At 38.5% G+C, this 26,668-nt stretch overlaps 1 protein-coding gene across 3 annotated transcripts; it reads left to right on the top strand.

Moving 5' to 3' along the window:
• TM4SF18 (transmembrane 4 L six family member 18) lies at positions 1-26,668 on the top strand. 3 transcript variants are annotated; one of them, XM_040480454.1, is made up of 6 exons: positions 2-246; positions 343-536; positions 3,571-3,660; positions 19,521-19,663; positions 23,695-23,875; positions 26,416-26,668. In XM_040480454.1, exons 2-6 carry the CDS (start codon positions 360-362, stop codon positions 26,425-26,427), a joined length of 603 nt encoding a protein of 200 aa, XP_040336388.1. In that variant the 5' UTR covers positions 2-246; positions 343-359; the 3' UTR covers positions 26,428-26,668. The 3 variants fall into 3 exon arrangements, with proteins under 3 accessions (XP_040336389.1, XP_040336388.1, XP_040336387.1); XM_040480453.1 differs by lacking the exon at positions 26,416-26,668 and adding an exon at positions 24,634-25,345 and having other exon boundaries at positions 6-246; XM_040480455.1 differs by lacking the exons at positions 3,571-3,660; positions 26,416-26,668 and adding an exon at positions 24,634-25,345 and having other exon boundaries at positions 1-246.

Here is a 26,668-nt window from a genome sequence, read left to right as displayed (position 1 = left end):
TTATGCTCAGGGTTAAGTCTTCAGTTTTCTAATCCGGAGGAAAATGACTTATTTTAAAATGCAGTAAAAACACCGCATTCCTTTGGCACAGGATGAAGACCAGCTCAGCTCTTCAGCCGTTGATCATTGTCTATTGTTCTCCAAACAGTAAACCACTATTTCACACCAAGAGACTGTGAGCGGCAGTTCTGGCTGAGTCCTGGGCTTCTCATGAATATGAAGTAAAGGGCTCTGACCCAGAAAGTGGTAGGTAATCTCAAAGAGAAGAAAAAAAAAAAAAAAAGGACAGGTAGGAAGAAAATTAGGTTTTATGTAATTCTACACTCTTGAAATCTCCTGCAGGTTCTGAGCAGGGTAAAATGGGGTCTCGGAAATGTGGAGGCTGCCTAAGTGGTCTGCTGATTCCGCTTGCACTTTGGAGTATAATTGTGAATATATTACTGTATTTCCCAAATGGGCAAACTTCCTATGCATCCAGCAATAAACTCACCAACTACGTGTGGTATTTTGAAGGAATCTGTTTCTCAGGTGTCATGGTAAGTGTGACTTTGGAGACTTGGGATTGCAAAGGGGGATGTTTTTACTAAGAATTGTCTTGTTCCTAGCAGAAATGATGAATAATGGAAAAATCATTCTACTAATTCTGGGTTTGGGATTTGGAAGATGGGTGGGGGTAGAGAGGCTGGTAGTCCGTGAGGACTTGGGAGGGCAGCTTTGTTTTCGGTAAGCTGCCCATTTATGTCACTCATGCAATGTAGGAAATTAGTCCTAATGAAAGTTTGTGGGACGCTGGCTTTAGAAATATTATATCCTCATGAACCCTGTGTGTAGGTTTAAGCTATTTAATTTCCAGTGGCATTGCTCTTTTCCAGAATAGTTTCTATCTGCCCTCACAATTTCTCTAGATTGGAGAGTTATGAAGACCGTGTGGAAATAGAGATTTGGAGAGTCAGACAAATTTGCATTCAGATATAAGTTCTGCCATTTGTGTCATGAGACCTTGAGCAAGTTACTCAATGTCTTTGAGCCTCAGTATCCTATTTGGAAAATGGGAGTAATGGCATTTACTTTTTAGGGTAATTGTGGGGATTCAATAAAATCTCATGAATGAAGGGCCCAGGATGGAGGCTGATATGTAGTAGGGAGTCAGTGAATATTGTGATTATAAATACTCGATGATGGGCCACATTATCATTAAATAATCTTATATTTTGCCCCTAGTAATGGAGCATGTTTTTGAAAACTAAATTGAGTTATTTACAGTAAGCATCCATGAGTGTTTTCCTGATGACTTTGTACTCTTTAAAAACAAACTGACAGTAAATCATGTTGGCAACTTAGAGGAAAAAACACTTTTCCTGACCATGTCATATCTAAAAACAGCACATTGTGCACTGTAAGCTTATCATACTTCCAATAACATAAAAAGAAAATGCATTATAATTTATCTCTACATCGTTGTGGGTGTTTATTATGGTATTTGGATAGCTATGATGAAAGGCAGTTTTCGTTTGGTTACTATTTTGAATAGCAAGGTAGTCAACTTTAAAGTATTAACACCCAATGCTATTAAAGTTGCTATGTGATAGGTACATAGTGAGTTTTTGGTGATCAGACTATAAATAGATGCAAACCGTTTGGAGAATATCTTGATATGCTATATTAAGATCATGAAAGTGTCTGAAAATTCATTCTGAGGAAATAATCCATAATAAGGAAATTGATGCACAGATATTTCTGACAGCAAATAATTAGTAGGAGCACCCTAGCATAGAATTGGCCAAGTAAACTGTGGTGCATTCACTTCATATGGTGATGAAAATTATAATTGTGAAGATGTAATAACATGGAAAGTGCATATTATTTGGTGTTAGGCAAAAAAAGATACAGAAAATGTGAATAAATTACAATTGCATCTAAGCAAAATATATACATGTGGTAAAACACTGGGAGTAAATACATAAAAGACATGTGAGGGTGGTGGGATTTGGGGTAATTTTCCTTTAGTATGCTTGAGCCCTGTGTTTCAGTTATTTAGTTATTCAGTTTTTTACAATGAAAAAAAGAAAGGAGTTTCTCTTTCAACACGGGCAATGCCTGTGTTTCTCTTTTGACACAGGGTTCCTGGGTCCAGGTCTAATGATTTCTAATAATATTGGAATGAAGCCTGTTACTATACCTGATGAACAGTGCCTTCTCTCACCATTGTTTCCCTCGATATGTAATTGTAATAAATGGACCAGTTGTATGGCATCACTAAGATTAAACCAGAATCTACTAAAATCTGTGATACCTAATGGTGTTGAAAGGAGGAGAATATAGGACTCTTTTGTTTATATTCCGTATAAAATTTAAAACTTAGAAAAAGAACTTGTTCTCTATTTTCCATGGTCAAGGAATTCTTGAAAAACATTATTCTTCCTGCATTGAATCCTTTTTGGAGAAAGAAGAGGAATATAGATAAATAAATAAACAGACAAATGAAAGCTGAAGGAATTTGGAAACTGGAAATGTTGAGTACACACAGTAAAATAACGATGAACTCAGCTTCAAGATTCAGTCCTGAACATTGAGAGTGAAGGATAGGTAGAGAATTTTCCAGAAGCAATTCACGGTCCATACCTGCCCAAATCAGGAACTGTAACAATAAAGATATCTATGTTCTTTCCAGAACTTGAGCCCTTTGCCTAAGATACCAAGAGAGGGAAGTAGAATACATTGAAGTCTCCCAGCCTGTTGGCTTGATAAAGACAAAGCACACTTGAAAATTTGAACCTTAGATGATTTGAATGCTTAGGGAAATTAAACTGACTTTACTTTGAACTAAGACATGTAGTTTCAATTTATTTTCTTTTCTTTTTTTTAATTTTTTCATGTTTGTTTATTTTTGAGAGAGAGAGAGAGAGAGAGGGAGAGACAGAGAGCATGAGCAGGGGGAGGGGCAGAAACAGAGAGGGAGACAGAATCCAAAGCAGGCTCCAGGCTCTGAGCTGTCAGCACAGAGCCCAATGTGGGGCTTGAACTTACAAACTGTGAGTGAGATCATGACCTGACCAGAAGTCTGACGCTTCAGATCACCCAGGCATCCCAAGACCTGTAATTTCAGATCAACTATGCTTCTTACCTGCATTCCCAGAGGGCAGTAAATGGAGAGAGTCTGGCAAACAGCAAAGTCTGATGAATGATTTTCCTTTGACCTCCACAACCGAGTCAGTGAGAAATGTGGGTTTGCTGCCCAGGGTGGTATTCCTATGTCCATACCATATACTGCTTAATCATTAACTTTTGATGACTGGTAATCAGGATAATAATAGCTATCATTTATCAATCACTTACTATAAATCAAGCACTATGTTCAAAATTTTACGTACATTACCTCATAACAACCCAAAGAAGTGAGTCTCCAAAACCATTTTATAGGGAAGGACTCTCAAGTTTGCACCGCTAGAAAATGGCAGACCTGGGATTCGAACCCGGATCCCCTTGGCCCCAGAGTCCCTACTCTAAATCACTGTGCTCTGATTGTGACTAGTATTCCATTTCTGATATCTCCTCTCTTTCCTACCACAGATGCTTATAGTAGCAGCAGTTCTTCTTGTACTGGAGAATGATAATAACTGTAAATGTTGCCAGAGTGAAAACTGCAGCAAAAAATACATGGTAAGAGCAATAGTACTTTGAGGATGGTTGAGGGAGCCCAGGCTCACTCAGACACATGAAAATATTGACACTGTTATACCCTCTCCATGCTCCTTTCAATTCAGAGCCCAAGAGTTTCCTCAAAAAAATTATCTTTCATTTTGTTTACAGTCTTTCCTCCACCTTTGCCCTGCTGATGTTCTTCCAGAAGTTCAGGATTTAAAGATACACCAAATTAGAAAATAATACTACCTTTTCCTAACTGGGTTTCTGTGAGTTTATTTTTTTTTTCCCTTTTCTACTTCATTGAGGACAAATTTGCATAAAGCATCCATTAAAATTGTACATTACTATGAGTTTTGACAGCCAAATACACTCATGAAACCACCATCACCATCAAGACACAGAACACTTCGCATCAGCCCCAAGAGACTCACCTTTGATCTGCTTTATATCATAATTAGCTTGCACTCAATGTAAATAGAATTACACAGTATCTGTCTCTTGTATCTGGCTTCTTTCAGCATAATGATTAGATTTATCCACGTGTTAGGTATATGTGATGTATATTTTTTGAACTGGGTCTTTAAAAATAATTTAAATAAAATCAAGAGAGAATAATACAACCAAATTTTCTAAGCCTGTGTTCAACAGGCAGGTGCTAGGCTCCTACATTTCCATCGTTGTTCTTCTCCTCCTCAAGGTTAGCTTTGAATCTTATTTGCACAGCACTTTATAGTTTTTTAACACTTATCCAGTGAATTAGATGATTGTTATCCATACTTTCTATGAGTTATCTGTGGCTCAAAGGGCACATGTGATGTATTAACTAAAAAGAACTTTACTAGAGGCCTGGCAGGCATATCTTGCAATGGCAGTTGCCCACCTTGGCTGAACATTGCAATCATCTGAGGGCTTGGAGTTGGAATCCAACCTCCAGACACCCTGACCTAGTTGGTCCGAGGTGCAATCAGATTTTAAAGTGCAGTCAAGATGGCATGGCCGGCTTTCTTTGACAGATGTCTTTGGATGACTAAAGTAGCTGCTAAATTTAGAACTGTGCTCCTGGTGGAGAAGAATTGAAAACTTGAAATGCACTCTGTGCACGTGCATGCACATATGCACTGTGTGTATGTGTTTTCTTAACCAACTGACTCGGCATCCCCCTGTAGCTGCTGGTATTGTGCTTATGGAAACGCTTGCAAAATGGCTTAGGTGAAGCAGTAGATTCAGGTAAACATTAACCTATGATACTCAGGGAATCTCTAGAAAACAAACCATGTGCCATTAAGTTTGTAATAAAAATAAATGTGTCCATTTTGCCTTGACTCACTTTTAGCATTTCCGGCACAAATGGATGCTATAAACAGTGTGGAGTCTGGACAAGGTCTTAAAATGAAATTGAATGAGATGACTGGCATCTCAAAGGGCAGAGCACGGGGAAGGGAGGAAGCATTCCCTGGATTCTCTGCTTAGCTCTTTCAAGGTAGGCTCTCGAATAGGGTCCCAGTTTATATGCCCCCGGGAGTCAATACCTGATGGAAAAGAGAGAAGTTAGCCTGGTAGCCATTAGAGCAAGATTTCTATTTAAGGAAGAGAGGAAGCTGCTACTGAAGTCCAGCCAAAGTTATCACGACGACACTGGGCAACGTTTCTCCATTGTCAATAGAAAGTAGAAATACAGAGTTTTATGTGAAACTTCTCAGTTATGTTGGTAATTAATTGTCATTTAAATTAAATAAAGCACATCTTGGAGGCTAAATGTGAGTCTGCACCAGTTTGCAACTGCTGAAGTTCTGTGATGGAAATTGATTCACTTTACAGTGGAGAAAAAGTTTTCCTCAAGTTTCCTTCCTCCTTAACAAAAACATACCTCCATTACTCTTTATTTATTAACCAAAACACATGCCTGTTTTTATTTATTTATTTTTTTAAATTTTTTTTTTTCAACGTTTATTTATTTTTGGGACAGAGAGAGACAGAGCATGAACGGGGGAGGGGCAGAGAGAGAGGGAGACACAGAATCGGAAACAGGCTCCAGGCTCTGAGCCATCAGCCCAGAGCCCGACGCGGGGCTCGAACTCACGGACCGTGAGATCGTGACCTGGCTGAAGTCGGACGCCCAACTGACTGCGCCACCCAGGCGCCCTCACATGCCTGTTTTTAAAAACAAAATAAAACACATCCTTCCTTTTTTGTATACAGAGTTGTATACTACTACTTATAGTAGTTTTTTTTTCGTGGTTTTAATTACATATATTCACTAGAATTCTTAACTCTTAGAAACCTTAATTGCAAGGGAAAACCAAGAAGTAAGCAATTGTGAAGTGTTGTATATCAACATTCAGTTGATTGGCAAATTCATGAATATGCTATTTCATAATTCCTTTAGTTTGCCATTAATAAAACATATGCTTTGATTTTTATTTTATTTTATCTTTGGCAAAGGGCTGGCATAAACTTGTGGTCGTGATTTGATTAGCATTATTTTTTAAAATTTAATTTATTTTTTTAAATTTATATCGAAGTTAGTTAGCATATAGTGCAATAAAGATTTCAGGATAGATTCCTTAATGCCCCTTACCCGTTTAGCCCATCCCCCCTCCCACAACCCCTCCAGTAACCCTCTGTTTGTTCTCCATATTTAAGAGTCTCTTCTGTTTTGTCCCCCTCCCTGTCTTTATATTATTTTTGCTTCCTTTCCCTTATGTTCATCTGTTTTGTATCTTAAAGTTCTTGTATAAGTGAAGTCATATGATACTTGTCTTTCTCTAATTTCACTTAGCATAATACCCCCTAGTTCCAACAACATAGTTGCCAATGGCAAGATTATATTCCTTTTGATTGCCAAGAAATACTCCATTGTGTATATATACTACCTCTTCTTCATCCATTCATCCATTCAATGGACATTTGGGCTCTTTCCGTACTTTGGCTATTGTTGATAGTGCTGCTATAAATATGGGGGTGCATGTGTCCCTTCAAAACAGCACACCTGTATCCTTTGGATAAATATCTAGTAGTGCAATTGCTGGGTCATAGGGTTGTTCTATTTTTAATTTTTTGAGGAAACTCCATACTATTTTCCAGAGTGGCTGGACCAATTTGCATTCCCACCAGCAGGGCAAGAGAAATCCTCTTTCTCCGCATCCTTGCCAACATCTGTGGTTGCCTGGGTTGTTAATGTTAGCCATTCTGATAGGTGTGAGGTGGTATCTCATTGTGGTGTTGATTTGTATTTCCCTGATGATGAATGATGTGAACCATTTTTACATGTGTCAGTTGGCCATCTGGATGTCTTCTTTGGAGAATTGTCTATTTATGTCTTTTGCCCATTTCCGCACTGGATTATTTGATTTTTGGGTGTTGAGTTCAAGAAGTTCTTTATAGATTTCAGATACTAACCCTTTATCTGATATGTTGTTTGCAAATATCTTCTCTCATTCTGTCGGTTGCCTTCTAGTTATGCTGATTATTTCCTTCGCTGTGCAGAAGCTTTTTATTTTGATGAGGTCCCAATAGTTCACTTTTGCTTTTGTTTCCCTTGCTGCTGGAGATGTGTTGAGTAAGAAGTTCCTACAGCCAAAAAGAGGTTTTTGCCTGCTTTCTCCTTGAGGGTTCTGATGGCTTCCTGTCTTACATTTAGGTCTTTCACCGATTTGAGTTTACTTTTGTGTATGGTGTAAGAAAGTGGTCCAGGTTCATTCTTCTGCATGTAGCTGTCCAGTTTTCCCAGTCCCACTTGCTGAACAGACTGTCTTTATTCCATTGGATATTCTTTCCTGCTTTGTCAAAGATTAGTTGGCCATACATTTGTGGGTCCATTTCTGGGTTCTCTATTCTGTTCCATTGATCTGAGTGTCTGTTTTTGTGCCCATACCATACTGTCTTGATGATTACAGCTTTGTAATACATCTTGAAGTCTGGGACTGTGATGCCTCCTGCTTTGGTTTTCTTTTTCAAGATTGCTTTGGCTATTTGGGTCTTTTCTGGTTCCCTACAATTTTTAGGATTGTTTGTTCTAGCTCTGTGAAGAATGCTGGTGTTATTTTGATAGGGATTGCATTGAATATGTAGATTGCTTTGGGTAGTATTGACATTTTAACAATATTTGTTCTTCCTATTCAGAAGCATGAATCTTTTTCCATTTTTTTGTGTCTTCTTCAATTTCTTTCATAAGCTTTCTATAGTTATTCAGTGTATAGATTTTCCACCTGTTTGGTTAGATTTATTCCTAGGTATTTTATGGTCTTTTGTGCAACTGTAAATGGGACCAATTCCTTGATTTCTCTTTCTGTTGCTTCATTACTGGTGTATAGGAATGCAACCGATTTCTGTGCATTGATTTTATATACTGCAACTTTGCTGAATTCATGAAATTGATTCTAGCAGTTTTTTGGTCGAATCTTTTGGGTTTTCCCTATAGAGTATCATGTCATCTGAGAAGAGTGAAGGCTGACCTTCTCCTGGCCGATTTGGATGCCTTTTATTTCTTTGTGTTGTCTGATTGCTGAGGCTAAGACTTCCAATACTGTGTAGAATAACAATGGTGAGAGTGGACATCCCTGTCTTGCTCCTGACCTTAGGGGGAAAGCGCTCAGTTTTTCCCCATTGAGGATGATATTAGCATTGGGTCTTTCATGTATGGCTTTTATGATCTTGAGGTATGATCCTTCTACCCCTTCTTTCTTAAAAGTTTTTTTTTATCAAGAAAGGATGCTGTATTTTGTTAAATGCTTTCTCTGCATCTTTTGAGAGGATCATGTGTTTCTTTTCCTTTCTTTTATTGATATGATGAATCACATTGATTGTTTTGTGGATATTGAACCAGCCCTGCATGCCAGGTATAAATTCCACTTGGTTGTGGGATTTTTTTAATGTATTGTTGGAGCCAGTTGGCTAATATCTTGTTGAGGATTTTTGCATCCATGTTCATAAGGGAAATTGGTCTATAGTTCTCCTTTTTAGTGGGGTCTGTGTCTGGTTTTGGAATCAAGGTAATGTTGGCTTCATAGAAAGAGTTTGGAAGTTTTCCTTCCATTTCTGTTTTTTGGAACAGCTTCAAGAGAATAGGTGTTAACTCTTCCTTAAATATTTAGTAGAATTCCCCTGGAAAGCCATCTGGCCCTGGACTCTTGTTTTATGGGAGATTTTTGATTACTAATTGATTTCTTTGCTGGTTATGGGTCTAGTCAAATTTTCTATTTCTTCCTGTTTCAGTTTTGGTAGTGTATATGTTTCTAGGAATTTGTCCATTTTTTCCAGATTGCCCATTTATTGGCATATAACTGCAAATAGTATTCTCTTATTATTGTTTTTATTTCTGCTGTGTTGGTTGTGATCTTTCCTCTTTCATTCTTGATTTTATTTGTTTGTGTCCTTTTCTTTCTCTTTTTGATCAAACTGGCTAGTGGTTTATCAGTTTTGTTAATTCTTTCAAAGAACGAGCTCTTGGTTTCATTGATCTGTTCTGGGTTTGTTTGTTTGTTTTTATTTTGATAGCATTGATTTCTGCTGTAATCTTTATTATTTCCTGACTTATGCTGGTTTTGGGTTTTATATGCTGTTCTTTTCTCATCTCTTTAAGGTGTAAGGTTACGTTGTGTATGTGAGACCTTTCTTCCTTCTTTAGGAAGACCTGGATTGCTATATACTTCCCTCTTATGACTGCCTTTTTTGTGTCACATAGGTTTTGGGATGTGGTGTTATCATTTTCGTTGGTTTCCATGTACTTTTCCATTTCCTCTTTAATTTCTTGTTTAGCCCATTCTTTCTTTAGTAGGATGTTATTTAGTCTCCAAGTATTTGTTATCTTTCCAAATTTTTCTTGTAGTTGATTTCAAGTTTCACAGCATTGTGGTCTGAAAATATGCATGGTACAATCTCGTTCTTTTTGTACTTGTTGAGGGATGATTTGTGTCCAGTATGTGATCTATTCCGGAGAAGGTTGCATGTGCACTGGAGAAAATTGTATATTTTGCTGCTTTAGGATGAAATGTTCTGAATATTTCTGTTCAGTCCATCTGGTCCAGTGTGTCATTCAAAGCCATTGTTTCCTTGTTGATTTCCTGTTTAGATGATCTGCCCATTGCTATAAGTGGGGTGTTGAAGTCCCCTACTATTATGGTATTATTATCAATGAGTTTCTTCATGTTTGTGATTAATTGATGTATATATTTGGGTGTGCCACATTTGGAGCATAAATGTTTACAATTGCTAGGTCTTGGTGGCTAGACCCCTTAACTATGATACAATGTTCTTCTTCACCTTTTGTTACACTCTTTATTTTAAAGTCTAGATTGTCTGATGTAAGTATGGTACTCCGGCTTTCTTTTGTTGACCATTAGCACAATAGATGGCTCTCCATCCCCTTACTTTCAATCTGAAGGTGTCATTAGGTCTAAAGTGGGTCTCTTGTAAACAGCATATAAATGGATCTTCCTTTCTTATCCATTCTGTTACCCTATGTCTTTTAACTGGAGCATTTAGTCCATTGATGTTTAGAGTGAGTACTGAAAAATATGAATTTATTGCCATTATGTTGCTTGTAGAGTTGGAGTGTCTGGTGGTGTCTCTGGTACTTTCTAGTCTTTGTTGCTTTTGGTCTTTTTCTTTTCCTATCCTTTCTTTTCTCTTATTTTCTTTCTTTCTTTCTTTCTTTCTTTCTTTCTTTCTTTCTTTCTTTCTCTCTTTCTTTCTTTTTTTTCTGTCTTCTCTCCCCTCAGAGATTCACCCTTAAATTTTCTTTCAGGGATGGTTTAGTGGCCATGAAGTCCTTTAATTTTCATTTGTCTGGGAAACTTTTAATCTCTCCTTCTATTTGGAATGACATCCTTACTGGAGAAAGAATTCTTGGCTACATATTTTTCCAATTCAGCACATTGAATATATCCTGCCATTCCTTTCTGGCCTGCCAAGTTTTTGTGGATAGGTCTGCTGCAAACCTGATCTGTCTTCCCTTGTAGATTAAGGACTTTTTTCCTTTTGCTGCTTTCATGATTCTTTCCTTGCCTGAGTCTTTTGTAAATTTGACTATGATATGCCTTGCTGATGGTCTTTTTTGTTGAATCTTATGGGAGTCCTCTGTGCTTCCTGGATTTTGATGTCTATGTCTTTCCCCAGGTTTGGAAAGTTTTCTGCTATGATTTGCTCATATAACCTTTCTACCCCTTTTTCTCTTCATCTTCTGTTACCCCTGTGATTCTGATGATGTTCCTTTCTAATGAGTCACTGATTTCTCTAATTGTCAAATCGTGCTCTTTTGCCTTAGTCTCCCTCTTTTTTCCACTTCATTGTTCTCCATAAGTTTGTCCTCTATATCACTGTTTCACTGTTCTGCCTCATGCATCCTACTGCTGTGGCATCCATTCGAGATTACAGCTCACTTAGAGCTATTTTTTTATTTCATCCTGACTAGATTTTACTTCTTTTGTCACTGTAGACAGGGATTTTAATCCATTTTTGACCCCAGCTAGTATTCTTATTGTTGTGATTCTAAATTCTGGTTCAGACATCTTGCTTGTATCTGTGTTGGTTAAGTGCCTGGCTGCCATTTCTTCCTGCTCTTTCTTTTGGGATGAATTCCTTCATTTCATCATTTTGAAGGAAGAAAAGGAATTAATAAGGTAAAAAAATAAAATTAAAAAAAAAACACCTGCCCCCCCCACACACAAAAGAATCAAATAAACAATGTTAGATCCTAGGTGTGTTTTGGTATGGTTATTAAAAGGAGTTTTATCAATTAGAGAAAAAAGGGGGTGGGAGGAGGAAAAACGTTTGAAAATTTGAAAAAAATGAATACACTGAAAGAAAATGAAATGATGGAAGTAAAATAGAATTTGAAAAATTCACAAAAAAGTAAAGAATATAGTGAAAAAAAATAAAGAAAATATCTTTAATGAAAATTAAAAATAAAAATTTTTTTTTCTCTTTCTGTATTCAAGAAAAAGAAAACAAATGAAAAAGAGAAAAAAAATTGAATAGATGGACCAGTGAACATACTAAAATGCAATTGAAATTGCATCATTTTCCCCTAGAAGTCAAACTATGAAGCAATTTATAGTCCATGAACTAAGCAGGCAGAGAGATTTGTGTTCCTGAAGAGCGAGGTTTGCCCAGTTGTGTGGGGCTTAGTATAATGGCTCCATCCTCCACTAGATGGCGCTGCTTAGCTTACTGGGGTGGATTGTTGTCGTGGGCTTGTAGGTGTATATGCCCATGCGTATGAGGGGTGAAAATGGCATCACCCATCCAGCCAGACTTCGGGGATAAGTCTGTTCTCCCCAATCAGCAATCGCACACCTGTCCTTTGTCTCCGGCTTCCATTCACTCCCTGCTTTTACACTGTCCGTAACCAAGCGCGGTCAGGTTTCCAGGAGGCACCTCCCTCCTGAATTTTATCTCAGATGCAGCTGTGTCTCCCGACACCTCACTTCTGAGGGACCGTGGCTTTGACCTGCTCAGACCTTGTGGGGGAACGTTCACGGAGCAATGGCCAGGTGCCGACCCCACCCAGGAACGTTCATGGACCATGCTTCTGCCAATGCCCAGAGACTGCAGCTGGGTGCCAGCCCGCCCTAGAAAGTGTTCACGCAACCATGTAGCAGCAGCGTTTCAGGGATTATGGAAAATCTCAACACATGGCTGGCACCAGGCTTCACTGTTAACGACCTTGTTCCAGCACCAGCGAATGTAGTTGCTCTCCAGGGTCTCCCGACACCTTTGCCTGTGAGGCCATGGGGGAAGGCACACAGCCTCCACCATATGTCCTCCTAGCAGGGGAACCGCCTCTTTTCTATGGCCTGAGGACCTTGCTCTCTGCTCCTGGGGATTCGTCCTTCCCACCAGAGCACCACGTGGTATCCACTGCGGAGTTTCAAACTCTGTGCTCCCCTTGTTTATAGAGTCTTAGTGGAATTTAAACCCTCTCCTTTCTCCTTTCTCCCTTTTTAGTTCAGTCCCTGCAGCTGTTTCCACTTTTTCTCCTGCTGCTTTTCACGGGCGGTGCTTTTCCCATACTCCCTCCCCCTCCCTCTGGAAGCAAAAACAGCTCCCTGCCCTCCATGGCCTCTATCTCCCCCAGTTTACCTCTCCATGCAGCGTACCTGCTGAGTTCTGTGGTTTGGGTTGTGCAGATTGTTGTGTTAAACCTCAAATCAGTTTTCTAGATGTGCAGGGTGGTTTAGTATTGATCTGTCTGTATTTCATGGATGCAAGATGCAAAAAAAACCTTCCATGCTGTTCCCCCATCTTGGCTCCTCCTCTGCTATTTTATAATGTCTAAAGCATATGTTTCCTCATAGTGTGATTTTTCAGTGTGGCACAAGACATTTACTAACAGACCCAAATATCTTTAGTTCCTCCCTAATAGAAAGAGAAAAGTAGGTAAACTTATGTTCAGTAAGCAATGTTTCAGTAACTTATTTTGTTTGCAAGTGATGTACCTATTCAATGAATTACCATCATTTAACTTGACTTAGTGTAACTTTAAGGTTTTAAGTTAGCAAAAAGATTTTGGAAGCTAATTTAAAACCGATGTACTTTATAAAACCTAATCATTATTGAAAAATTCAGTATTAAACTTTTATCACATATGTATTTAACTTGCTCTGAACACTTAGGTTACTTAGATTACTCATGAAGATTTCCTGACACAATAGACAAAGTTAGCTATCATTTTAAGTTATTTTCTGGTTGACAAATTTTGTGAATTATATATATATTAGGCAAGCTTCAAACACCATAGAAATGAAACACCTAAAAAGTTGAACATGCATTTTCTCTCTTTCTCTCAACTGCTGTGCTTGACATACATTCAGCAATTTATTTTTACTGTAGGCTTTTGTTTTAGGTTGAATTTATGGTTCTATATTCTTAAACACACAGTAGAAATAACATAAGTTTCTTTGACTAGTAATCCTAGATAGAAAAAAATTGTATGACTGTGTTATGTTTAATGATGACAAGTCTAAAGATATGCTTGTTAGGTTTTGTCCCCAACAATTTTTAAACTAGCTTTATTTACCAAGGATTATCCCAGATCTTGTGAACTTAAATTTTTTTTAGATTAGTCTCTGTGTTTCTGAGAGTTTTAAGAATACTTAATTTATATGAGAACTCATTTATCTCTACTCCAATTAGAATAGAACACTTTTGAGAGATTTTATAAATTGTTTTGGTAATATCATCTGAAGGTAGGAAAATATCACACATCTGTAACATACACATATAGACATAAAGAAACATATAGACAGACACAGAGATTGTACAGCCTTTGTTTTGATACAAAACTCACTAGTTTATAAAAGAGTCCATATTGTGTTTCTGGTAGAAGAAATCATGGCTACCAGCTCAGTTAGCTATAGCTTTTTACTAACATTTGTGGAGAAGACCGTTAAGATTTTTATCTGCCCTTGACAAATCATTTTATGAAGTCTGCGGACTAGATTTGGGGTGAAGGAATTTCTATAGCAGTTTTTTTTTTTTTAAACTCCTCCCCTACCTCCAGGCCCTCTCTCCCCCACCCCTTCAGTCCCAGGCAATTGTGAGCAGTGTTTTAATTATCTCCTGGGATGTTTACATTTCAAAGACATGGTAAGAGTTATAGCTCCCAGGGATAGAGAATATAGAATCCCTTTCAGAAGGAGTTTGGGGGCATATTTGTCTATTATTAAGAGGTCTAGAAAAATTACTATTTAGATTTTTTCCTCTTTTACTGAAGCTTGGGGCAATTCTGTTTCCAGTGTCCTGATCTTTTACAACATCTACAGGCATTTCGAGATGAATAGGTTTGGGAATTGGTAAGGATAGATAGGTGGAACTTTGAATTGCTTTTAGCTTCTAGTTCCATAAAGACTAGATTTGTAGGGCAAGGAGAGTTGGTTTTTAATTACTGAAGGAACTGGGCCACAGCCTGAATGTTATCAAGGGACTGGCCCACCCATCCAACTACATTATCTTCAATTTGCTTCTTTATATCAGGCAGACAAATTTCAACTAAGGTGGAAGTAAAAAAATTTCTGTGTTCTAGATTTACAGTGGTGTATCTTTCTAATATTTTCAAAATTATTTCACAAAGCCTTCAGCATCCTTTCTTTCCCTCTGAGGGCCCCATTTCAGCTTAGGAGAGACGGCCTTGATTCTAAGTGTCTATCAGGATCTGAATATGAATTTTCAGTTTGGCCAACTTCTGACCATAGAGCCCCTTAAAAAAATTGTTTCAAATATTTAAACCGAAAGTAAGTCCATCACGTGACTCAAAACCGAAAGTAAGTCTATCAAGTGACTCAAAACCAAAACCAATACTTAACCATGAATATAAAAGATGTCCCCAAAGAGGATGCAAAAGATATAGTCCTCGCAAGATCCAGAACCACTCCCAAAGGCAGCAATAGCAAAGACATAGACACCTCCTCCTGAGAGCTGGTGGACAGTTGGTAGAATGCTAGCCACAAGGGGGGTGCAACCCAATTTCTTTATGGTGTATTCTTGGGGGCCCGATCTGACAGTTGATCATCTCCAAGGACTGACACTTGCCTGCCTGACAGGCAGAAAGCCAAGCCAAGTTCTCAGAACTCAAATAAGAGACAAACAGGAAAGTGATAGCTGTTCCTGGGAGGGAAAGGATCAATAACTAATGGATGACTTGAAACCAGATTTTAACCAGAGTTACAATCCAAAGAACCAATTCTGACTATGTTTTTCTCCTGCCAATCTGAGTCTGAAAAGGAAAAGACTCCTACCACCTTTGCTTGACCAGTCCCCCACAGGCAGAGATCCAAACAACTGACATGGCAAGAATTCTTCTGTGGATTTTGTCAGAGATCCAGGATCTCTAACTGTAGCTCCTGAACTGAGCAAGGTGTCCCTGGCCAGTGTGCCCTGTGTTGGGTGCCAGAAACTGTGGGGGAGAAAAGTTTTACTCAGCTCTCTTACGGTTCCCGGCTCAGTCTGAAAATTAAAACTGACAGATTAACCAGAGAAAGGCATACACATTTTATTAAGATTTTACATGTACATGGGAGCCTTCACAAGAGAACGAAGACCTGAAGAAGTCAGAGTAGCAAGTTTCTATGCCTTTTACATAAAGAAACAGCAATGAATTTGTGAAGAATTGGTAGGGGCACCTGGGTGGCTCAGTCGGTTGGGCAACTGACTTCGGCTCAGGTCATGAGCTCACGATTTGTGGGTTTGAGCCCCGTGTCGGGCTCTGTGCTGACAGCTCAGAGCCTGGAGCCGCTTCAGATTCTGTGTCTCCCTCTCTCTCTTCCTCCCCTGCTCGTTCTCTGTCTCTCTCTGTCTCTCAAAAATAAATGTTTAAAAAAAATTTTTTTTAAAGAATTGGCAAGAGTGAGGGGTTTGGGCTAGGGGTAGTAAGTGGTGAAGAAGTAACTAGGAAGATAAGGTTTAGTTTATCAAGGTTTGTTTATACAGGTTTCTTGGCCCCAAATTCCCTGTCTCTGCTGATAAGAATGTCTTCCTTCCTCCTGGTACAGAGAGGGTAATAAAACATGGCAGTTTTATGACCTGTTTCAGCGAAGAAGGGCAAAGAGGTTAGGAGCGGTCAGAGTGACCATCCTGCTTCCGTCATTTTCTTGAACTCCTTCAGTTTAAGGTATTCACTATGCTAAGGTGCCATATTTTGGGGGTGATTTGAGCCCTATTAACTTATTGCTTGCTCTTCATTCTTCTGTGGAGCCTCATTTTCTACCAAAATGCTGTAGGTTGTTATCCCTGGAAGCAACTATCAGCTAAATCAAGGTACTTGGAATAATAGATAATATTTTAATTCTATTTACACTTTTCAAATAATTTTTATATCCACTCTGTCCTTTAATTTTGAAACAGTCCTGTTACGGAGTTACTATAATCATCTATATCATTTACATTTTATAGAAGATGAAACTGTAACTCAGAGAGATTCTAATTCTGGATTTATTTTGAGGCTTATCTGGGTTGTGTAATGGTATGCACTCATTAGACTGTACCTTATATATGTACACACACATACGTATTATTCTATGGTTGCCAGTTTCCCCAAATGAAAAAATTCTTCACTGATCTTTCCAGTGAATGTCTTAAGAGCACATTTGGTAAACAAGGAGCTCAATCTTTTCAAAACATCCTTCTTCCTTTTTGGAAGACTGCATCAGTGAATAGGTAAATTTTCTTTATAAAGTTTAACAAACAGTAATCTACTGTTAAAAAAAAGGGTAAGTGTGTTTATCGCATCCCATGATGGGGCAACATTCTATTAAAGTCAATATGAGGGGCGCCTGGGTGGCGCAGTCGGTTAAGCGTCCGACTTCAGCCAGGTCACGATCTCGCGGTCCGTGAGTTTTCGAGCCCCGCGTCAGGCTCTGGGCTGATGGCTCAGAGCCTGGAGCCTGTTTCCGATTCTGTGTCTCCCTCTCTCTCTGCCCCTCCCCCGTTCATGCTCTGTCTCTCTCTGTCCCAAAAATAAATGTTGAAAAAAAAAATTAAAGTCAATATGAAAAATATAATTTGAAAGATATTTTAATCATATGTGAAGACATCAGTGAAATAATACCAAATAGGTAAAAAAGCAGAATTGTTCTTTTCTTATGTTTTTAAAGTATATTTTTCTGATTTTCCATAATGAGCATGTATTAATGTTATTAATCGGTAAAATAATGCTAACTTACTTGAAATATATATGATTTGAGATTACTTTTGTTCCAAAAAAATCACAGGGTTGTTTTGCTCAGTTTTCCTGGTTTTCAGTTTTTGAGTTTATTGTTAACTAGCTTGGCTGTTCTACTCTCACTTGAAAGCAACATTTCTAAAACTAGATTAAATTGTCTCCCAAACCAAACTACCCTTCTTGGCATCCCTATTTCTGTCCTTTTTGTTCAAGTTCCAAACTCTGGAATTTTTTTTTTTTTCAGTCCATCTCCAGCTACCTATTTCCATCCCAATGTCTTTTCTTTAGCTCATCTCTTTGTCACCTTAATTTAAAGTTGTCTCCACATGGAATCCTTATCTTCGGCTCTGTCACTTCCAGCTAGCATGCTGTCACTGCCAGAGCCATCTTTCAAAATTATGTATTTGCTCACGTCACTTCCTTGCTCAAAAACCAAGTACATGGCTTGTTGGAAAAAGAGCTATTCTGGGTCTTTATCAATTCAAAATGAACTTGGTACATTTTGTTTCAGGAAGCAAGGAGGTGCTCAAGGAATGATAGGGGTATCTCAAAGGATACAGGAATTGACTTAATAAGATGTTCCCACTGCCATACTTGGACCAAATGAGCATCTAAAAGAATAATAACAGTTATGAATTAAACACATTGAATTAGAAAATCCATGAGTCCACAATAATAGGAAGTTAAAAATGCAGAAGAAACGATAGAATTAGAGAAGCAGCACCCTGCAATCAATCACTGTGATAACTGGTAATCAGTGGATATGAGGATCATCAGTGGATGGTAAATCCATTAGTTGAAATGTCCTTAGGGAATAGCATATGACACAGTCTCAAAGTATTACCGCACAAATTACTAATTGCAAGGTGGCATATGTTTATAGATCTGAAAAACATCACCTTAACCAACAGATCAAAAGCATCACCAATTGTAGTGAGAGGCCCATAATGTATGCACATCCATTAGGTGTTCTTGACAAAATGTTGAACCTAAGTTTGGTTGTGAGGAAGCAATCAGAAAACCCCAGGTTGTGGGACATTCTCTAAGGCAACTTGCTGGTATTCTTCAAAAACAGTTTAATATTCTAAAAAACTAAAAGGCAGCAAGACTAATGTAGATTAAAGGAAACTAAAGAGATGTAATCCTGTGTGTAAATTTTCATTGGGTCCTGTACAAAAAAGTAAAAAACAGTTGCAGAATAGTAGAATATCTTTATTTTGGGGAGATATGTACTGATGTGTTTAGGTGTGAGATATCACAATATCCACAACCTATTTTCAAGGGGTAAAGCAACAAAAATGTGTAAATAAATAAAGATATGTGCATGTATATGTGCATATACATACAGAAAAAGGGAGAGCAAGCAAAAATGGTAAAATATTCACAGAAGGTGAGTCTAGATAAAGAGTATACAGAGGTATATTGACTATGCATTCAGCCTTTTGGTAGATTAAAAAAAATTAATGAAATGCCACTGGATATAACAAGTTGCACTCATTTTGTAAGCAACTCAAGGGCTGAGTCATGTCCAATAACCTCATTTCCCCAGCATTAGCACCCCATGTCAATCTGGTCTTCATAAACTTCTCCCCTGTGATGCTTGATAGGAGCCCTCTCTTAGGTCAGACCAGTCTACTTACGCTTACAACTCTGCTTGTACCCATCCGCCTATGAATACTGCTCATTCTCTCTACTCAAATGAAAACGTTCTCCTCCTCATCAATACCATCCTCATCTGAACATAAATATGGTCACCTAGGCTGACACCTGCTGTTTCCCCCTCATATTTGCATAAGTGAAGATATTCACATATCATCCTCACATGAGAAAAGCAATGGTCATAGCTTGATTCTTAGAGAACCCACCCTACCTAGAAAATAACATCTTCAATAAAGAAATACAGGTTGATTGATCACACACCTTCACTGCATTAATGTACGATCATAATTTTGATATCGAAATTCCATAAGAAAGGAACAAATTTACTAAATTAACTAGTTTCCTCTGTGGAATGCCGAGCAAAAAGTCATTTTAAAAACTTATTTTAAACATTAGGTGCTTTTGAATTAAGTGTTTCCATTTTTATGTGGACATTTGGTATTACACAGTCTGCAGTAGGCATGGATGAGTAGGGGAAGGTACCTATCTGATCATTTATCCACAATATCTCCTTGTCTCATCCTATAGCATTAACCGTCTTCTTCTATGTTTAATTTAGACACTGCTGTCAATGATTTTTTCTTCCCTTGGAATTGCTTTCTCTGGATACTGCCTGGTCATATCTGCTCTGGGCCTTGTTCAGGGTCCATACTGCCGCACTCTCGATGGCTGGGAGTACGCCTTTGAAGGCACTGCTGGACGGTAAGGAATAATTCTCCAAATCAAGAGGCTCAGAAAACCAGAAACACCTGGCTTCATGCTCCTGCTCCCTTTCCATGATAACTTTGGGGTTCCATGTGGGTACGTTAGGGCAGAATTTTCCTATTAGGTTAATAACACACAGACCAATTTCCTCCTACACAGATCTCTGGTTAGATGGAGGGGTTTTTTTTGCCAGTCTTTTAATGTCCTATGCATTCACTATTTTGAGGCTGATGTGGAGATATCCAAATGAAATGTGTGTTTTTCCTATACTTCAGAACAAAGCTTTGTGGTTATTGTGGTCTGGCAACTGCTGGAGCCTGGGACTTGAGTGGTTGTAGCAACTCAATCTTGTTTTGTGGCCAATTTGTATGTGTGGTCCGTTAGAGATGGGAAGGGGCTTGGCTGGGAAAGAATCACAGTACCCATGGATGATGTTACCCATGCTATGCCATCAAGGACAACACAGAGATAGAACTGGGCATGGTGAGCAGCAAAGTGCAGAATGAGATCCAGGGACATGACCAGGTGCAGGAGTTTATGGAGTAGCCAGGAGATTATCTAGCATGTATTGAAGAAGAGTCTAGGGCGGTAGCCTTACTTAGAGGGCTGGTGGTTCAGTCAGGTGTTGAGGAACCCAATCCTAGATCGAAGAACACCTCACACTGACATTGAGCCTACCAGCACCTGGTTTATTGACCTGCCAGCACCTGTAGAAACAGCTCTAGAGGAAGCAGGCCCCAGTCGGAGATATAGGAGAGGTTCATTGAATCTCTCCCTGTCTCATCTTGTGCTCAGAATTCTAATGGTATAAATTGAGGGAGTGTCAGTATCACTCCATAGGGAAGTTACAGTTTCTTCTCAACACCATGTGACTGGGTCTATTGTTCAAGGCCCACATTCATTTGAAGGCTTACATGCTCACCTAGGCCTGCATTGCAAAGCTACTTCTGTGCCCATAGTCGCCTTCATTCATTCTGAAGCTTCTAGTGCCACGTGCTTGAGCAGAGCTCTCTTTCAGGTCAGGGGAACTAGAAAATAACTCTGAGCACTCTTGTGGGACACAAGGGGCTTAGGAAAGGGGACCTAATGTAGAAAGTCCCACTGGGTGCAAAAAATCATTTTTTGTGCCGTCATCCCCTGAACTTTCCTCCACACCCAAACCAACGAAGACTTCCCTTTCAAAACAAGAACCTCAGACTTCTCACATGCCTCTCCATTACTCTTTAAAGTTGCCCTTGATAGTCATATTCATCCAATCCCAACTATATACAAATATTTGGAGGTAAAACATCGGCAGCCATGAAGGGAACTTAAGTCTCTGGTCTCCTAAAGAAATTTACAAGGCTTGGCAAATTCTGGGTGAAACAAGTGTTAATGTTGAAATTCTACAAATCAGTTATTGATTTGCACATTTATGCAACAAATATTTATTGAGCACCTACTATGTTCAGGTCTTGAATTAGGTGCTAGAGAGTCAAAGATAAATTACATGGGTTTACTTCCCTCTAGGAGCTCAGACAGACCTTACCGAATAGAATGCTAAGATGGGAGCTTTTTTGTAGCAGACGGTCTTCAATGCTTATACATCTGGGTTCAAGTCTTCTATATGCTACTTACAAAATCTATGACTTAAACAAATATCCCTAAGCCTCTGTAAATGGGAGATCATGATCATTTCTATCTCATAGAACTCACAATTAAATGGAAGGAAAGCACAAATTAGATTTCATAAATGCTTAAGACATGCCAGCTTTTATTACTAACATCATTACCCTGTGTAATCTTTTATGCCACATGAGGTCCTCCACCTGCCCAGGTGGGGTGGGGTGGGGGGCAGTAGATACAACCACTGACATGGTGACTGGTAAGGACCCTGAATCAGTTTCATTCAACAGGTATTTGTTGATCTTTGCCATATACCAGGCACTGCTTTAGGTCTTAGACCTGGCTATTCAGGGGTGCATAAATCACAATGAGGCTCTCAGAGTACACAGTTTAGTGAGGGAATAGATATAGATACAGATAAGATAAAATTACAATATAATAAAGTAAAAGTTGTGATAGAGTCGTATATGGAGGTTGTGGAGGAAAGGACTATCAGAAAAAGTGTCTCTATTCCTTCCAGACCCTGCTAATGCACTTACGAGCCTGTGGTTTACACAAAGAATAAATAGCACCATAGTCCGGGAGAAAAGTCAAAGCCCTGCAAATCATCTTGCTTAAAAGTGTTGGGTGATCTGTGCATAGCATATACTGGGAACAGTCTAGAGTAAGGATCTTGAAGGGATTAGCTTCTCTAGTGGCTGAGACTGAGTTAAGAGTATGAGGGTGTATGAAATGGGTCTAGGGTAATAGTAACAGAAAATTACATCTGTACCATGCTTTACAGGCTCCAAAGCATTTTTTACACACTTTTCAACAAATATTCATAATAACCCTAGGGTTAGATATATTAAGCCCATTGTCCAAATAAGCCTCTAGAGGTCAGAGAGGTAAAGTCTCTTGCTCAAGATCCTACAGATTCAGGAGTTCCATATTGAATACTCTTTGCCACTTGAGACCTAAGGGCCATTAGCAACATCAGGAAATTCTCAGAGTGCTTCTGAGTGTCCTGGAGCATAGAGAGTAGGAAATAAAGAGAGGAAACAGAGAACGAAAGAAATAGGAGAGAAATGGAGGGGGGAGAAGGAAAAACTAAGAGAAGAGAGAAGTCATGGTGGTAGTGTTCCTCAAAATGCAGAATTCATCTCTTTCTACCACAGATGCTAATGGTCACGGCCACTTGTCCAGTACCCAGGTTGCCTTAGTTGCTGTCTTAAGGAAAAGCATATTGCTGTTGACAAGACATTTATAAACAACTCTGTCATATAAATAGGTTTGATTATTTTTGTTTGGGGAATTTTCTGAGGAGGCCAGTTTTCCACTTTGATTCAGTTGAACAGTGTCACCCTTAGGACAAGTGCTGATAGCCATAGCATATCTGGAAGTGAGCAAAAGTCAGCAGGGTAGATTCAGCATGGTTTTAAGATTATCTTCATAGTGGTTTAATTCTCATAATCTAGTGCAAAACTAAACTAATTGAACCTTTCAATCTTTTGCATTCCCACCTCAGAATCTAAATCTTAGCAGCAGTCAAGCAGCAATGTTCTAAAGTCACCCTGTGGACTCCAAACCAGGAACAGTAGTATCACTGGGAACTTAAAAAATCTTGGGCGCCTGGATGGCTCAGTCAGTTAGGTGTCTGACTCTTGATTTCAGCTCAGGGCATGATTTCATGGTTTGTGAGATCGAATGCTTTGTTGGGCTCTGCTGGGACAGTGTGGAACTCTCTACTTCTCATTGCCCCTCCCCCACTCGCTGCCTTTCACAAGTGCACGCTCGCTCTCAAAATAAATAAAAACCAAATAAAAAAAGAAAAAAGAAAAAAGAAAAAGAAATGACAAATCTTAAGCCCCATCCAGACCTTCCGAATCAGAAATTCTGGGGTGTATCTCTGTAACCTGCATTTTCAGAAGCCCTCCAGATAATCCTGATCTATGCTCAAGTTTGAAAACCAGTTTGAAAGGTCTTTGGGACAGAGTCTAGGAATTTCTAGCAGCATTTACCTTTGCTATTTTGCCACATGTGTGATTTTTGTATCTAGCACAAGCTCAGCTTTGTCTCTGACAGCCCAGGCTAACTTCTGGACTTTTAGGGAAATGAACGATCTTCAACTTTCTTGGTATTGACACATGCTGCCTTTTGTTACTAGTGAACTTATCCATATGTGCTTGCCTTCTAACTGAACTAAAATGGTCTCTGAGGCAGGCATCATGTTTAAATAAGCATAGCCCAATGCTATGCATACTATATATTCAATATATATGTGTGTGTGTGTATATATATATATATGAATGATTTTTTAAATGTATTAACATTTAATAATATTATATATTTCAATCATATATATTAATTTCCCAAACAGACCAAACATCTGTGGCCTTCTTGCTTGGACCAATCTTGCTGACCATATCCCTCCTCTCTGTCAGTTTCCTTACAGATTCCAGCATCTGGATTCAGTGCCTGGAACCTGCACATGTAGTGGAGTGGAATATCATTTTATTTTCCATTCTCATAGCACTCAGTGGGCTTCAGGTGATTGTTTGCCTCATCAGAGTAGTCACTCAGTTATCCAAGATACTGTGTGGAAACTATTCAGTCATCATCCAGGTAACAGATCATTAGTGACACCTGTACGTCTTCCATTTTACCCCCACTGTCCAAGATTCAGTGACTCTTGTTAAATGGTTTTTAGACTCCCATCATTTTCTTTCCCTTCCTACTGCCCTCATCTTTACTCAAACTTTAATATTTCATTTTTTTTATATTCCAATGTGTCTCTTGGCTTGCCTGTATGAAATGAATCAATGGAATAGTTATAAAATCTGCACTCAGTGTTTAGTGGTGAAAACAGCAGAAGTGTTTTGCATGAGCAACATTTCAGTGTTCTGTGTAGAAATAACCCAAAGCACAGAGAAGTCTTACTGTTTATTGAGAATTTCCCTGTTCATAAGATAACTGAAGGCTCATAACATTATCCCATTGAAATAATTTCTCTTCTGAATGCTGCTACATAACCTAATAACTATTCTTTATACTGAATCATTAGCAATTGATTTTAAAGGAGAGAAATCTGTTTTTATCCCTTCAAAACTGCTTCTGCTTCATCTACTAAAATATTGATGTTAATTTAGTTTGGTTGAAACTGCTAAAACTACCCGGCAAGTCCCAAGTGAACAGAAATCATGAGTGAGTAATCTTGCGTCTTATTTAAAAATAACTATACCTTCCTGGTAGTTTCAAATAGATATTTTCCAAATTCATCATGTTTTGAATATAAACTATAATTTTAAGTTGCTACCTGGATTATGGATCATTAATCAAGCCAAATTTACTACTTTACTCACTTTATTTTTCTTTTTTCATAGCCTGGAATTATTTGAATAAGGACAAGAATGTTTTCCATTATCAAGATATGCCATCTGTTTTTCTCATATCTACTGTATAGACTTAAGGGCAATATTCCAGTGATGATGTTTTCTCCATTTGGTGTTTGTTGTGCCTGCTTATGAAATTTACATTCCTCACTGAATGTGCCAACTATGCTACCTTTCCATTTAGAATATTTTTCTAAGCAATACGTGTCAGGATCTTCAGAAATGTTTATACCCTTTGGTCAAACAAATCCATTTCCAATAATCCATACTATGGAAATAAATAAGAATAGAAGATAAAACTTTATGCAAATATAAATAATACAAAATTATTTAATATTCTGGAAAATTAGAAATATCCAACAGTCTAACTTTAGGGGAAGAATTAAATAAAGAGTAGTATATTAGTTGTAATATTATAAAGTCATTACAAAATATGTCACACAATCATTACAAATTACATTTTTAAGATTATGAATACTGTTAATTTACAAAACAGATTATAAATTCATGTTTATAGTATACGTATAACCACCTAAAGTAAACACCAAATAATCAAAATTTACAATAAAAACTAAATCTAGAAGGATTTTCAGAAAAATGTTAGCTGTCATTGACTTGGATCATAGGTGACCCTTCCTACTTTTCTATATTTTCCAAATTTTCTTTATTATGTTTTATCATTAAAATACATTTTTAAAACTCATATTTTTACTATTAAGATTTTTTGCTTTTTTCTGTTTAAAGATACTGCGTTTTTCATGTTTTCCTACCTTGAGTATCTACAATATATCATAAAGTAGTACTTAATGTTCAGTAAGGAAAGTAGTGAGGTAGAAAAGACAAAAAAAGTTTTATATAAGCCTATATAATCTTACTGAGCTGTTAGCCTAATTTTCTCATTCCTGATGATGAGTGTGGTGGGCTACAAGAGGTAGCCTTGAAATAAATGATCAGTTGAGGATATGCTCAGTGGGTTAAAGAAAGTGACCATTGATCAGTTGATACCTATATTATGGGCAGTTACCACTACTTGCATTTATAGAAAAAAAATTAAGTAAAACATTTAGAAACTTTCTACCTATACTTACCATGACTTCTTGGAGAACAGCAGCCATGTTTTATATTTCCCATCATCCATAGGACATAGCATAAAGTGGGCATAGTAGACACTCAGTGTTGGATATTCATGTCAGGCCCTTCTGCCCTTCATCGTTGCTCTGCTGAACACCTGTCTCCAACATAGGCCCACCAGGCCATAACACTTCTGCCACTTGCCCATTGCTCTCCTCCATGAACACTGTCAACAATACTCTGTCAACACTTGCTCTGTGCCAAAGCTGGGCAGTAGCCTGGAGCAAAGGGGAAAATGCTTCTCTCTTTGGTGCCTGCTCTGCCTACATCCTCCTTTGAGGGCAGCCACCCTGTCCACAGCCTTTGCTGATGTAAGTAAGCCTCCTGAAAGCAAGCCATGTTGTTTATCAGATGACCTCCATGCCCTGGACCCAGCAGAAGGAATTGGGATGGGCACCCAAGCCGTGGGCAGCCTGTTGTTACCATACTGGCTTTGACTGAGCCACGAGTGAAACACTATCCAAATGAGATTGGTGGCCATTCTTGCTTGAGAATCTCAACTAGGAAGCCAAGAATGAAGCAACCCAGTCACTGCTTTCAGGAAAATAATTAAAGGATGAGAAAGGATGCCAAAATACTGAGAGTATCTGATTACTCCACCAAGCCCATAAACTTGTCATATCCAGCACGCTCTTTTCTTAGGTCTCCCAATGACTCCTCAGTCCTCTTGTAAACAGACTTCTGGAAGGTCAACCCCACCAGTTTGTCAGACACGTTCAGACTGTCTCAGTCTTATTCAGATTCAATACAGCATCATACCTTGAGTGGACCATGAGTAGACAGACGTCAGCTGAACGACTCCACCACAGAACTGGAAACATTGTCTAAGAACAGGGGTGCAGCCAAATGCAGTACAGTGTATGTATTATTAAATTATTAACACAGCCATCCAAAA

This window comes from Herpailurus yagouaroundi, unplaced genomic scaffold (genome assembly GCF_014898765.1).
Source record: "Herpailurus yagouaroundi ecotype Mexico unplaced genomic scaffold, PumYag 159, whole genome shotgun sequence".
Classification (NCBI taxonomy): domain Eukaryota; kingdom Metazoa; phylum Chordata; class Mammalia; order Carnivora; family Felidae; genus Herpailurus; species Herpailurus yagouaroundi.
This window is presented reverse-complemented; position numbering and strand designations above follow the sequence as displayed.

Excerpts from the sequence above, each read along its gene's own strand:
- TM4SF18 (XM_040480453.1), top strand. The coding sequence starts at position 360 with ATGGGGTCTCGGAAATGTGGAGGCTGCCTAAGTGGTCTGCTGATTCCG. Across the intron at positions 3,661-19,520 it reads ACTGCAGCAAAAAATACATG|ACACTGCTGTCAATGATTTT; the intron begins GTAAGAGCAATA and ends TGTTTAATTTAG. Across the intron at positions 19,664-23,694 it reads TTTGAAGGCACTGCTGGACG|TTTCCTTACAGATTCCAGCA; the intron begins GTAAGGAATAAT and ends CCTCTCTGTCAG.